We start from the raw sequence: 15,352 nt of genomic DNA, 5'->3' as shown, positions 1-15,352 counted from the left end.
GGAGTCACAAAAAGCAGAAATAGAGATAAAATGAATCACTAACCTTTGATGATCTTCATCAGATGACACTCATAGGACTTCATGTTACATTACATTTATGTTTTGTTTGATAAAGTTCATATTTATATCCAAAAATCTCAGTTTACATTGGCGCGTTATGTTCAGTAATGTTTTGCTTCCAAAACATCCAGTGATTTTGCAGAGAGCCACATCAATTTACAGAAATCATAATAAACATTGATAAAAGATACAGGTGTTATGCGTGGAATAATAGATATAACTCTCCTTAATGCAACCGCTGTGTAAGATTGCTTTTAAACTTTACATAAAGATACCCGCCATGTTGTGGAGTCAACAGAAGTCAGAAATAGCATTATAAATATTCACTTACCTTTGATGATCTTCATCAGACTGCACTCCCAGGAATCCCAGTTCCACAATAAATGTTTGTTTTGTTCGATAAAGTCCCTAATTAATGTCCAAATACCTCCTTTTTGTTTGCGCTTTTAGTTCACAAATCCAAATTCATGAGGCGCAAGCACTAGGTCCAGACAAAAAGTCAAAAAGTACCATTACAGTTCGTAGAAACATGTCAAACGATGTATAGAATCAATCTTTAGGAATTTTTAAACATAAATCTTCAATAATGTTCCAACCGGAGAATTCCTTTGTCTTTAGAATTGCAATGGAACACAGGTCGCTCTCACGGGCGCACGCGTGATCAGCTCATGGCCTTCTGCCAGACCTCTGGTTGAAACAGCTCTCATTCTCTCCTCCTTCACAAGACAAGCCTCAAACAAGGTTCTAAAGACTGTTGACGTCTAGTGGAAGCCTTAGGAAGTGCAATCGGACCAAATTTACACTGTATCTTGGATAGGCAAAGAGTTGAAAAACTACAAACCGCAGATTTCCCACTTCCTGGTTGGATTTCTTCTCAGGTTTTTGCCTGCCATATGAGTTCTGTTATACTCACAGACGTCATTCAAGAGTATTTTCTATCCAAATCTACTAATAATATGCATATCTTAGCTTCTGGGCCTGAGTAGCAGGCAGTTTACTCTGGGCACCTTATTCATCCAAGCTACTCAATACTGCCCCCTAGCCATATGAAGTTAAACCTTAATAAAAACTTAAAACACGTTGTAACGTTCTAGCTGCGGGTCCAGTTCAGACATGTGTAGACCTAGCTGAGGCTACCCGAAATCCCGAGTTTCGGCTCGACAGGAGCCCGAGCTGCGACCTTAGTGCTGAAAATTCACTTTTTCCGGGTGTTGCTACGGGGTCCCTGAAAGATCTATCGGACAGAAACTTTAGGGTCCGTCTCAATGCAATGCACCTAGTCTTGTGATTCTGGGACTTTTCTAAATGTCGGCATTTTCGCGATGTTCAGAATTAATTGAATTCAATGCAAATGGATAGCATGAGAACCTTCTAGAGCCACGTAACTCACCCTGCACTATTGACTTAAGCTCTAGAACATGTATGCAAAGTCTCAGAGCTCTAGGTCTGACGGTTCTTTGATAATTCGAACGCAGGTAACTATTGCAGGCTTTGTGTGTCTGTAAGCCTCACACTGTGTCACTCCCCATTGACTATGTGTGTGAGTTCAGAAAATCACAGAAATCATGTAGAGCTCCAAAACCTGCCTTAACAGATTCGTCTAAACACGCTACAATTTATTTAACCATTACCAAAAGGACATTGAATTATTTCTCTTAAAGTACAATAGATAAATGGCTGGTTCTTTTTCTCCTTACACCATAGGTTTATGTACTTTGACGTGAAGTGGTCAAATTAGCGCTGTATTACCATTTTTGACCTTTAATCCCAGAAAATGGGCCTTAACTCAGAAAGCGTTCAGTCCTTGACGTCATCTTGTTTCTGGGCTAAAAGCCCATTTGGCCAAACCTGTGCTCACCGAGTTTCGTCTTCAAAGTCTTTCCGTTTGGTGATGTTTTGTCCATTTGCAATAAGCAACCAGTCGCCATTTGGTGGAATTTTCCGAACAGCGGAAACCAAATGGAAACCAAATTTTAAAAATCTGGTCAAAAAGGTCAAGGTAAAAATGTACAAATCTGTCGTTCTGCCCATGAATGAGACAGTTAACCCACTGTTCCTAGGCTGTCATTGAAAATAAGAATTTGTTCTTACCTGACTTGCCTAGTTAAATAAAATGTTAAAAAGTGTTGGTTTCATGAGCTGAAATAAAAGATCCCAGAAATGTTCCATATGCACAAAAAAGCTTATTTCTCTCAAATGTTGTGCACAAATTTGTTTACAGCCCTGTTAGTGAGCATTTGTCCTTTGCCGAAAGAATCCATCCACCTGACAGGTGTGGCATATCTAGAAGCTTATTAAAAAGAATAAAGCAAACTGGATGGAATATGGAGAAAAATTCACAAAATTCTTCCTGAATCTCCAATACAGGAACGCTAACAAAAACAATTTGCAGAAGCTCGTTACTGAAGACGGAGTCATCTATGATTCTCCGAATTATATTTTAAAAGAGAAAGCAAATTATTTTAGGCAGATGTTCTCTTTTGTGTCTCGTCCTCTCTCATTGAATGAAGATTATGTTAAGGAATTCTTTCCAAATAATATAAAAAACAGAAAATTAACAAATGTACAAAAAGATCAGTCCAAAGGCCAAATTACAGAGGAATAACTTTTTGAGGCTATTAAATCCTTTCAGTCTGGAAAATCCCCAGGGCTTAATGGCATACCGGTAAAGGTATATTAAGTATTTTTTGATATACTAAAAGCTCCATTGTTAGATTGTTTTAACTACTCCTATAAAAAATGGTAGTCTGTCAGGTACTCAGCAGGAAGGTCTGATTTCTCTCTTATTAAAACAAGACCCAGATGGCAAATATAAAGACCCAGTCTATCTAAAAAACTGGAGACCCCTTACACTTTAATGTTGTGATACAAAAACACTAGCGAAATGCATAGCACTCAACACAATTAAAAGGGTTTTACCAGGTATTGTTCATCCATGTCAGACAGGTTTTTTACATGGACGATACATTGGAGATAATATACGACAACTACTAGAAATAATAGAACATTATGAAACATATAAGAAGCCAGGAATGGCATTTATTGCAGATTTTGAAAAGCCATTTGATAAAGTAAGACTGGATTTTATTCATAAATGCCTGGATTTTTTTCAATTTCGGTAATTCTCTTATAAATGGGTAAAAATAATGTATAGCAATCCCAGGTGTAAAATAGTAAATACCAGGCTACTTCTCAGAGAGTTTTGAATTGTGAAGAGGAGTTAAACAAGGGTGTCCGCTATTTGGTATAGCCATCAAAATGCTAGCTATAAAAATCAGATCCAATAACAACATTTAGAGGATTAGAAATCCAAAGCTTAAAAACAAAGGTATGCTGATGACTCAAGTTTTATACAAAGTCCGTAAGCTAGATCCCTGCAATGTCTCATTGAAGATCTGGATAACTTTTCTGTACTCTCTGGACTAAAACCTAATTTTGATAAGTGTACAGTATTACGTATTGGATCTTTAAAAAATACAACTTTTACATTACCCTGCAGTTTACCTATAAAATGGGCTGATGGTGAAGTAGACATACTCGGTATTCATATCACAAAATATATAAATAAGCTCTCCATAATGTATTTCAATAGAACACTTGTGAAAATAGACAAGCTCCTGCAACCATGGAGAGGTAAATATCTGTCTATTTATGGAAAAATTGCTCTGATTAACTCCTTAGTCATATCTCAGTTTACTCACTTACTTATGGCGCTGCCTACTCCTGATGATTCGTTTTTCAAATTATATGAGCAAAAAATATTTCGCTTTATCTGGGATGCTAAAAAATAAAACGTGCCTATCTATATCATGAATATGAATTGGGTAGGTTGAGATTATTAAATATAAAAGCACTAAACCTCTCTCTAAAAGCGTCACTCATTTTATTTGAACCCTAAATGGTTCTCAAGTAGATTACTAAGAAAAGTTAATCCATTGTTTAAAAATGTCCTTTTTGCCTTTGTGCAGATTGCCATGTCTCATTTTTGATTAATTGAAAGTTATACTTTTTTCAAAGTATCTGTCTTTTTCAAACATAGCATTGCAGAGCTGGCTACAATTTCACTCCCCTGAAAAGATAGAACAAAATATTACAACAAATATTTTGGCTGAACTCAAATGTGCTGGTTGATAAAATACCTGTATTTATGGGAAAGATGTTTAAAAAATGGTATTTTGTGATGATATTGTAAATTGGAATGGTAGTTATGTCCTTCATGGAGTTATCTGAATTGTATGGGAAGGTCTGCTCAATCTAACAGTACAACCAAATGACTGCAGCATTACCCCAAAAATGGAGGAGGCAGGTGGCAGCGGGAGGAGGTAGGGAACTGGTCTGTCTGCCCAATATAAAGGATCAAAATTGGCGGAGGAATAAAAATAGCATAAATAGGAAAGTACACCAGTTTCATTTGAGGACCAGGGTGTTGACAACTGTGCCAACAGAGCCTGGGCGTGAACCCAGATTCTCTGGTGGCGCAGCTGGCCCTGCAGTACAGCGCCCTTAACCACTGCGCACAACCGGGAGGCTATTCTCTTGGTTGTTGGTGCATTGGAGGTTTCTTGGGGGTGGGGAATGGAATTAATTGTATTTTTTATTTTCCTCCCTGTGGGAGGGGTCTCGAATGGTTGAGGAACAGCAATTGGGGAACTGTGGGGTGATCTTGGAGGGTTCGGGTTCACGTTTTTTGGCCTGGTGATAGATTTTTTAACGTGCCCTTGAGCAGGGCATTGACCCTGGATGCTTCTGTGTGTCGCTCTGAATGGGAATCTGTTGAATGACTGGTATGATGTAGTTGTTGAGCGGCTTCACTGCAAGTATATTGAATGTTTCGGATATTCAATAATAAATAAAAAATTTAACAAAAAAAAACTTATTAAACAGCATGATCATTACACAGATGCACCCTGTGCTGTGGACAATAAAAGGCCACTCTAAAATGTGCAGTTTTGTCACACAACACAATGTCACAGATGTCAAAAGTTTTAAGGGAGCATGCACTTGGCATGCTGACTGCAGGAATGTCCACCAGAACTGTTGTCAGAGAATTGAATGTTCATTGCTCTACCATTTTCTGCCTCCGACATTGTTTTAGAAAATTTGGCAGTACTTCCAACCGGCCTCACAAACGCAGACCACGTGTAACTACGCCAGCCCAGGACATCCACACCCAGCTTCTTCAACTGCGACTAGCCACCCGGACAGCTGATGAAACTGATGAGTATTTCTGTCTGTAATAAAGCCCTTTTGCGGGGAAAAACAACTGCTGATTGGCTGGGCCTGGCTCCCCAGTGGGTGGGCCTGGCTCCCAAATGGTTGAACCTATGCCCTCTCAGGCCCACCCATGGCTGCTCCCCTGCCCAGTCACGTGAAATCCATAGATTAGGGCCTAATGAATTCATTTCAATTGACTGATTTATTTATATGAACTCTAATTCAGTAACATCGTTGAAATTGTTGCATGTTACATTTATATTTTTGTTCAGTACAGTAACTGTAACAAATTACATTTCGAAAGTAACCTAGCCAAACCTGCAGAGAGGCATGTTTGTTCAACATAGTGTATTTCTATCTAAACGTGGCCCTTTGTAGCTCAGTTGGTAAGGCATGGCACCTGTAAGTGGGTTTGATTCCTGCGACCACCCATATGTAAAATGTATGCATGCATGACTATAAGTCTCTTTGGATAAAAGACATACTGAATGAACCCAGGGTGAAGGATAGGGAGGAATCAAACCCACTACCCTGGGGGGGAGGAATAGGGAGGAATGGCTTGGGTCAGGTAGGGTCTAAGGGTCCATTTGGACAACTCTGGTTAATCTTGTCATTATTAAAAATGTTCAACCTTATTTTACTGTTGGTGTATGATGACTGTATGTATGATGTTGATTGTAATGTTTTGAAGGGTCTATGCATTCTGCTTTGCATCTCAGTGCACATTTTATACCATACAAAAACTTGACAACGAATGTGTAGACATGCTATTTATTGGAAAATATGTTATCTATTATAAAATAATAATATGTCTACACTTTTCAGTGTGTTGTACTTTCTCTCCCCACTGTCTCTAGCTCACTCCCCCCACTGTCTCTAGCTCACTCATAATTATATTTCTATGGGCTCACTCATTACTGATGAGGTTTGTCTTTTCTCAGATTCCATACTTGGATATTAGTTACCTAGCAACGAGTTAAACAAACAACCTGTTTCCACTAGATAGCACAGTCACAAAGTTAAAGTTGGCCATATCGTCACAAAGTTAAAGTTGGCCATATCGTATATATATATATATATATATATATATATATATATATATATATTTGCTTTTTGGTCTTAATTTTAGATTAGGGTTAGTGATACGGTTATCAGTGAGGTTACGGTTAGGTTTAAAATCAGATTTTAAGAAGAGAAATTGTAGAAATGGGCGGGGTTTATGACTTTGTGGATATGGTAACTAATGACGACCATTGTGGGACGCTAGCTAGCTAACGATACAGGCTAGCTGCAAATCGAAGTGCAAAGTTGTCCGATGAAGGACCGGTATACAGAATGGACAAAGAATTAAACGAAGAAATATTGCAAGACTTGTTTGCCTGGATAGACAAAATACCACTGTCCAGACCTAAGAGGAATATAACAAGAGACTTCAGCGACGGAGGTAGGGTATCTAAATGAACGACGTCGTCAGAGAGGGGGAGACCCAGTAACAGGAAATTAATCTGCTCTGGCTCTTACTCTGATCTCTAGTTCAATGATGGAAGGCAGATGTAGCTGGGAGGTAGGGGAGGATTCTACATGGGGGAGTGATCACTCCCCAATCAAGTGTACTGTAAGAATGAGGGTTGAAGATGCAGCAGGAAATGGGATGAGGAGATATTTTTCAAATGATATTTTCAGGAGTTGAGGGCTGTTGCAGGTGAATTCAAATCAAATTGTATTTGTCACATGCCACTGAATACAACAGGTGTAGTAGACCTTACAGTGAAATACTTACTTACAAGCCCATAACCAACAATGCTTTAATAAGTTAAGTAAATAAAAAAAAAGTGTTAAGTTAAAAATAGATAAGTAAAAAATAGAAAATATAAATAACAAATAATTAAACAGCAGCAGTAAAATAACAAGCAAGGCTATATACAGGGGGTACCAGTACAGAGTCAATGTGCGGGGGAACCGGTTAGTTGAGGTAATTGTGGTAATATGTACATGTAGGTAGAGTTAAAGTGACTATGCATAGATTATAAACAGAGTTGCAGCAGCGTAAAAGAGGGGTCTGGGTAGCCCTTTGATAAGCTGTTCAGGAGTCTTATGGCTTGGAGGTAGAAGCTGTTAAGAAGCCTTTTGGACCTCGACTTGGCGCTCTGGTACCGCTTGAGGTACGGTAAGCAGAAAGAACAGTCTATGACTAGGGTTGCTGGAGTCTTTGACAGTTTCCTCTGACACCGTCTGATATAGAGGTCCTGGATGGCAGGAAGCTTGGCCCCAGTGATGTACTGGGCCGTACGCACTACCCTTTGTAATGCCTTGCGGACAGAGGCAGAGCAGTTGCCATACCAGGCAGTGATGCAACCAGGCAGTGATGCTCTCGATGGTGCAGCTGTAGAACCTTTTGAGGAACTGGGGACCCATGCCAAATCTTTTCAGTCTTCTGAGGGGGAATAGGCTTTTTCTCTTCACGACAGTCTTAGTGTGTTTGGATCATGATAGTTTGTTGGTGATGTGGACACCAAGGAACTTGAAGCTCTCATCTTGTTCCACTACAGCCCCGTCGATGAGAATGGGGGTGTGCTTGGTCCTCCTTTTCCTGTGGTCCACAATAGAATTCAGTGCATATATAGAAACAGTGAATGATGTAGTAAGAGGAGCAATAGTAGGGGCTGCAAGGCAGGTGATGGGTACAGGTGGGAGAAGGAGGAATGCAGTTCCCTGGTGGACTGAAGAGTGCAGAGAAGGAAGCTGTGAGTAGGAACGGTGCTTTAAGGATGTTTAAAGGGTCCTATAACTACCAGCACCTGATACAGTATAAACAAGCCTAAGCTGTAGGACCATTAGGACAGTTAAGAGGGAGTATTGGCGTTGGTTTTGTGGAAACATAGGCAGGACTACTCCTCTGGGAGAGGTATGGGGGATGATTAAGAGGATGAGTGGGGTCAGACGAGATTGGGATCTCCCTGTGCTGAAAAGTGGGGAGACTGTTGCAGTGAAAGACATGGAGAATGTATAGATATTAACCCGGGCATTTGTGAAGGTGCACAGTTTGGTTCCGCTTTAAATGATGTTCAGCTTTTAAAGGCTTCATAAAGCCTTCACAATGCCTTCATAAGCACTACATAAGTGTTACAAAGCATCTATAACTGTATGCCATGCTTTATAAAGGATTCATAAATGTGGCATAACTGTGTCACATAATCACCAATATGACATAACCCACTACGTCAAATATGATATAATCATGTGCTTTATAAAGGGTGAAATGTTGTGCTGAAGGATGGCATACGCTCTAAAGTGATGTCATGTTAGTCACATTACACCTAATATTGTTATTGGGTTTAGAAATATTTAAGAATTTTTGACTGTGTTAAGTAGTGACGATAACAAACACTTTACTCAGTAAGGTCACTCCTATAGAATTCTATGGGCAACTTTGACTGGTTGATATTCCAGGCTTATATGTGCTGTGTGTGCAATAGCCTGGGGACAACGTTATCCCAGGAAACACTTACCTTGATAAAAGCCCCTAACCTAAAGAAATTGAAAGTGTCTTTCTACTGGAACCAAGTTACATGTTCCTCAGTACACAAACATGCACACAACAAAAATGAGCCATACCGCACGGTGCTGGGCCAGGTTAGGTCTTTGACACAGTCACCCACTCCCCAGCTGAAAGATCAGCCACAAAATGTTGGCATCATTGTAACAGGTTGTAATCAAGCCCTGGTACAGTGGGTTCAGGTTGGACTACTCCAAGTAATTTTGGTTCTGACACACAAAAACGCTTTGCGGGTCCATCAATCAATTTAAATAACTTTCACACCTTACAGTAACCTTCATATTCAGTTAAGAACAAATTCTTATTTACAATGACGGCCTAGGAACAGTGGGTTAACTGCCTTGTTCAGGGGCAGAACAACAGATTTTTACCTTGTCAGCTCGGGGATTCGATATAGCAACCTTTCAGTTTACTGGCCCAACACTCTAACCACCTGCCGCCCCTTCATAAATCGGCAGAACGTTAGTAACCTATTTATTGACACTTTATGTATTTTCCTGTAATACGTACAGTGGTTTGTGAAAGTATTCCCCTTGGCATTCTTCCTATTTTGTTGCCTTACAACCTGGAATTAAAATATATTTTTTTGGAGGTTTGTATCATCTGATTTACACAACATGCCTACCACTTTGAAGATGCAAAATTAAAATTGTGAAACAAACAAGAAATAAGACAAAAAATTGAGACACTGGTATTTTTGCCCATTCTTCAAGGCAAAACTGCTCCAGCTCCTTCAAGTTGGATGAGTTCCGCTTGTGTGCAGCAATCTTTACCACAGACTTTACCACAGATTCTCAATTGTATTGAGGTCTGGACTTTAACTAAGCCATTCCAAGACATTTAAATGTTTCCCCTTAAACCATTCGAGTGTTGCTTTAGCAGTATGCTTAGGGTCATTGTCCTGCTGGAAGGTGAACCTCCGTCCCAGTCTCAAATCTCTAGAAGACTGAAAACAGGTTTCCCTCAAGAATTTCCCTGTATTTAGCACCATCCATCATTCCTTCAAGTCTGACCAGTTTCTCAGTCCCCGCCGATTAAAAAACTCTAGGGGTGATGAGAGGTGTTGGGTTTGCACCAGACATAGCGTATTACAAAAATATCAATTTTAATCTCATCTAACCGGAGTACCTTCTTCCATATGTTTTGGGAGTCTCCCACATGCCTTTTAGCGAACACCAAACGTGTTTGCTTATTTTTTCTTTAAGCAATGGCTTTTTTTCTGGCCACTCTTCTGTAAAGCCCAGCTCTGTGGAGTGTACGGCTTAAAGTGGTCCTATGGACAGATACTCTAATCTCTGCTGTGGAGCTTTGCAGCTCCTTCAGGGTTTTCTCTGATTAATGCCCTCCTTGCCTGGTCCGTGAGTTTTGGTTGGTGGCTCACTCTTAGCAGGTTTGTTGTGGTGCCATATTCTTTCCATGTTTTAATAATGGATTTAATGGTGCTCTGTGGGATGTTCAAAGTTTCTGATGTTTTTTTATAACCCAACCTTGATCTGTACTTCTCCACAACTCTGTCCCTGACCTGTTTGGAGAGCTCCTTGGTCTTCATGGTGCCGCTTGCTTGATCCCTTGCTTAATGGTGTTGCAGACTCTGGGGCCTTTCAGAACAGGTGTATATACTGAGATCATGTGACACTTAGATTGTACACAGGTGGACTTTATTTAACTAATTATGTGACTTGTGAAGGTAATTGGTTGCATCAGATCTTATTTAGGGGCTTCATAGCAAAGGGAGTGAATGCACGCACTACTTTTCCATTTTTATTTTTTTTCAAGTTATTTTTTTCAAATTTTTCCATTACATGAAATACAAATAAAAAATATATTTAAATTACAGGTTGTAATAAATAGAAAAACGCCAAAGGGGATGAATACTTTTGAAAGGCGCTGTAGTTTGAAGTGAGACAACTTTGGTCATTCATAACACATCCATAAAGACTATATTGCATGACCCTGTACTTACAAAAAAGTCTTGCTTATCTTCCTGCTGGAGGCATTGCATGTTGGTTCCAACATTAAAGTAACTACAAAGAAAGTTAGCAACTCTGTTAGGAAAAGCATTTGTCACACCATCTGGATAAGGGCATTTCTGTGCTGCACCAGAAACTCTAAATGGGAAGATGGTAAACTCCGTTCAATTCATATTACTAAAATCCTCTGGGACACACAAGGATCAACAGTACATTAAAATTTGTTGGAAAATGTCTGACTGGGAGGTGTGATCATGAGGAGATGAAGACCGTGGAACACATGTTATTTCAGTGTCAGTAATATGGGAGGGAAAGGGAGAGATTGTTATCAGATTTGAGGAGTAATGGTGTTGAAAAGCCAAGCATAGGTGAACTGCTGAGAAAATCTTCAGGGGATGTAATATTTCATTATGTATTTAGTTTCCTTAATTTCCTTGAGGAGACGAGAATAATGGATAGGAGCTATACCTTCCCTGTTTCTGGTCCACACTCCAGTCCAGTTGGTGGCGGTAAAGCATCTTAAAGTTGGTTGCAAATTGCCATATAAAAACCACAGAAGAAGAAGCAGCAGCAGTGGAGCGAGATGGAGGCGGGGTGTGGCTAACAATGATTAGGCCTAGGGTAGAGTTTCCTAAACTCGGTCCTCTGGACCCCAAGTGATGCACGTTTTTTGCCCTAACACTACACAGCTGATTCAAATGATCAAAGCTTGATCATTAGTTGATTATTTGAATCAGCTGTGTAGTGCTAGGGCAAAAAAACAATATATGCACCCCTTGGGGTTCTGAGGACAGAGGGAAACCCTGGCCTAGGGGCTAACTAACTTGAGTTAACCAACAGCTTTGGTGCTGATCATTTATAAATGATTCATCTATTATAAATAAATTATTTATTCAATGTTTAAATGAATAACTTTTCTTTCTGTTGTCAGTTTCACTGAGCACTGTCCTATGGTTGTCAACTAATAAAAGTTAGTCCAGACAGAAACATGTCATAGCAGTGTTGTTTATATCGGCCCTTGTTCCAGTGATGGCTGCTGAGGTCGTCAAGTATTTCTTTCCCAAACTGGTGGAACTTCACAACTACACCCCAGCCAACTCTATACAGCAAAAACTCAGCAACTGGGGCACTCTCAACAGGCAAGTGTGTGTGTGTGTGTGTGTGTGTGTGTGTGTGTGTGTGTGTGTGTGTGTGTGTGTGTGTGTGTGTGTGTGTGTGTGTGTGTGTCAATGTACTGAACCGGTTCCTCTGGGAATCGTAGAGAATTTGATGCTGTATTCTACTTCTAAGCAACTACACAGGGCTGTGAGAACTCCTACTCACTGACCACTGGGTTGGATCCAGCCATATACAGTTGAAGTCGGAAGTTTACATACACTTAGGTTGGAGTCATTAAAACTAGTTTTTCAACCACTCCACAAATGTTTTTTGTATAACTATAGTTTTGGCAAGTCGGTTAGGACAGCTACTTTGTGCATGACACAAGTCATTTTTCCAACAATTGTTTACAGACAGACTATTTATCTTTTTAATTCACTGTATCACAATTCCAGTGGTTCAGAAGTTTATATACACTAAGTTGACTGTGCCTTTAAAAACACCATCTCAACCGTGAAGCATGGGGGTGGCAGCATCATGATGTGGGGATGCTTTGCCGCATTAGGGACTGGTGCACTTCACAAAATGGATGGCATCATATGGTAGGAAAATAATGTGGATATATTGAAGTAACATCTCAAGACATCAGTCAGGAAGTTAAAGCTTGGTCGCAAATGGGTCTTCCAAATGGACAATGACCCCAAGCATACTTCAAAAGTTGTGGCAAAATGGCTTAAAGACAACAAAGTCAAGGTATTGGAGTGGCCATCACAAAGCCCTGACATCAATCCTATAGAAACGTTTGACCCACGTTAAACAATTTAAAGGCAATGCTACCAAATACTAATTGAGTGTATGTAAACTTCTGACCCACTGGGAATGTGATGAAAGAAATAAAAGCTCTCTCTACTATTATTCTGACATTTAACATTCTTAAAATAAAGTGGTGATGCTAACTGACCTAAGACAGGGAATGTTTTAAATGTCAGGAATTGTGGAAAAACTGAGTTTAAATGTACTTGGCTAAGGTGTATGTAAACTTCCGACTTCAACTGTAGATCCATAGCATGGCGCTAATTGCACACATTAACATATGTTTCCTCTACTCTCGTGCCAGGGGGGGTTCCCTAGCTACAGATCTAGGTACAGCTCCCCCTCCCCCCAATCGAACCTTAACCATTAGTGGGAGAAATGCAAAACTGACCCCAAATCAGTGTGTTTCCATGTTGACAGGAAGGTGTTTTCCAAGCTGAACTTCCACATCCCAGAGGAGACCGTGAAGAGGATAGTGGTGAGCACTGCTGGAGTAATAGAGCCTGTCCTGTGTTCGCTCCGAGAAAGGATTGACGACAAGAGACAGCAATGCACTGAAGACACACTACTGGTGTGTGTGTGTGTGTGTGACCATCTAACATTTGATCAAACAACCTTTGCTGATCAAACATTTCATTCTCATCATGCACACATCCAGTCCCTGTTCATAGGGTAGAGCATAGAACAGAGGTGTAAAATAAAAACACACTAACTATTCTTCTGTCTCCTAGGATGTGGAATACTACAACAACAGGAACCGAGAGAAACCTCTCACAGGTACAGAAACCTGATCCCTGACCTAACCCCGGACTCAGGCAGTGTGTACAGAGCTGTTGGTTCTCTCTCTGCAGTGAAGACAAACACTTGTATAATGTGACACAGTTATGCATAGGGTGACTCCTCTGCTGACCCAGTTATACTCAGCACCTTCAGTTAGCTGGTAGTTAGAGGAGGTGACTGAGTCAGAACTTGGTCAGCTGCACACACACACACACAGAGACAAAGACACACACACACACACACAAAAGTGGGTCAGGAGCCACTGCGGTCAGTAATGACCTTTAAAGGGCTGAGAATGTATGGGAGCATTCAACAACATCACTGTCTCCATTAGAAGTATCAATGTAACTCTGTCTGTTGTCTGTAAGCAAACCCTAACCCCCCAGACCTCCCATTCAGTCCATAGGATGCCCAGGCTGTGTCCTCTCAGCCCAAAGCCAGTAGTCTCACTGTTCTATCTACCTTCTCCTGCTGACGTACAGATAGACACACGGATAGAGAGGCATCCTTCTACTGTTGACGGACGGGCAGACAGACAGACAAGATAGACAGATTAGATTTGTGGTGCAAATGTAACATCACTCAGTGGATTGTCTCTGTTTCTCCATCTTCTGTGTCCCTCAGAGCCACCTCCCAAGAAGGAAGAGAGAGCACACGTACACCAACACACAGACAAGACTAGGTACTACTAGCACTCACAGTATGTCAGTCTTTAAATGTAATGGATGTGTTCCAGGTCATCCCACCGTAGTCATGCTGCACAGATTATCAGACCTCAGACATCTGGAGGAGGAACCATATTCATTTGTTATAGTAATCCTCTGAGATGTGCAGCACAACAGCAAAAAATATTGTACAATCTGGACTTTTCTATAATGTGTGTGTGTGTGTGTGTGTAGCACTGTGCTAGGTTCTCAGGTGGACCCAACCATCCGTCTTGTGCTGGAGGAGAAGGAGCAAGCTCTACTTGCCCTACAGGAGACTGTGGAGGTACACACACACACACTTTGGGCGGCAGGGTTACAGGTGTAATCTGGCCTCTTGAGTGACACTTTCTGAGTGTAGAGTAGTGGGAGTGTGTCACTATCCGTCAGCAGGTGTGTGTGTGTGTGTGTGTGTGTGTGTGTGTGTGTGTGTGTAGATCCTGCAGATCAAGGTGAACAGACTGGAACACTTGGTTCAGCTAAAGGACATGAGACTTGAAGACCTGACACGCCATCTGGAGAGATACAAGGCCAGGGCTAACATGCCTTGATACACACCGAAGCGGACCCACTCAGAAACACACACTTAATTCTCAGACACAACTAGAAACAACAAACACACCTCTCCTTTTTATAAACTCAATTTTTCTAACAACAAGTGCTTGTTTTGCTATCAGCCTGTACTTTTCTATAAGCTAGCACTGAATGTTTTGTGAAGCATTTTTTAATTTGTTGCATTTATTCGATCATAACAGATGATATTGTATTGAGAATGTGTGTGTTTTCTATCTATAATCTGCTAGATTGAGTGGAGTACTAGACTATAAGGTTTGTTGTGTGGATCTTATGTGTGTCTATTGCTGTGCCTTTATAACAGCCATGTGACCACTAACCTCTGAAGCTGTCTAAATAAAACACTGACACTAAATCTGTCCAGTCTCCTTTCTGATCCATGCGTATGCTGTGTTAACAGGAGAGAGGAGAGAAGTTAGGAGACGAGAGGGGAAATAAAATAGAGGATATGACGGGAAACTAAACTCTATCACTCAGTCATCTGACATGTCCAAATGTCTCATGTGGATTTAAAATCAGATTAAATTCTCACTCAATTTAATGGGTCAAATCTGACAGCAGTTTTTAGTGCAGTAGATAAGTTA

At 40.5% G+C, this 15,352-nt stretch overlaps 1 protein-coding gene across 2 annotated transcripts; it reads left to right on the top strand.

Moving 5' to 3' along the window:
• The first annotated feature begins 6,507 nt into the window (after positions 1–6,507).
• spef1 (sperm flagellar 1) lies at positions 6,508–15,123 on the top strand. Of its 2 annotated transcripts, none has more exons than XM_020481370.2 (7): positions 6,508–6,718; positions 11,828–11,939; positions 13,132–13,282; positions 13,443–13,488; positions 14,116–14,173; positions 14,391–14,481; positions 14,633–15,123. In XM_020481370.2, the coding sequence occupies exons 1-7, from the start codon at positions 6,610–6,612 to the stop codon at positions 14,744–14,746; spliced, it is 681 nt and encodes a 226-aa protein (XP_020336959.1). In that variant the 5' UTR covers positions 6,508–6,609; the 3' UTR covers positions 14,747–15,123. The 2 variants fall into 2 exon arrangements, with proteins under 2 accessions (XP_020336959.1, XP_020336960.1); XM_020481371.2 differs by having other exon boundaries at positions 6,517–6,718; positions 13,132–13,189.
• Positions 15,124–15,352: the final 229 nt, after the last annotated feature.

Source organism: Oncorhynchus kisutch, linkage group LG4, assembly GCF_002021735.2.
Source record: "Oncorhynchus kisutch isolate 150728-3 linkage group LG4, Okis_V2, whole genome shotgun sequence".
Taxonomy (NCBI): domain Eukaryota; kingdom Metazoa; phylum Chordata; class Actinopteri; order Salmoniformes; family Salmonidae; genus Oncorhynchus; species Oncorhynchus kisutch.
Note: the sequence above shows the minus strand (reverse complement) of the source record. Positions and strands in the feature narration are given on the sequence as shown.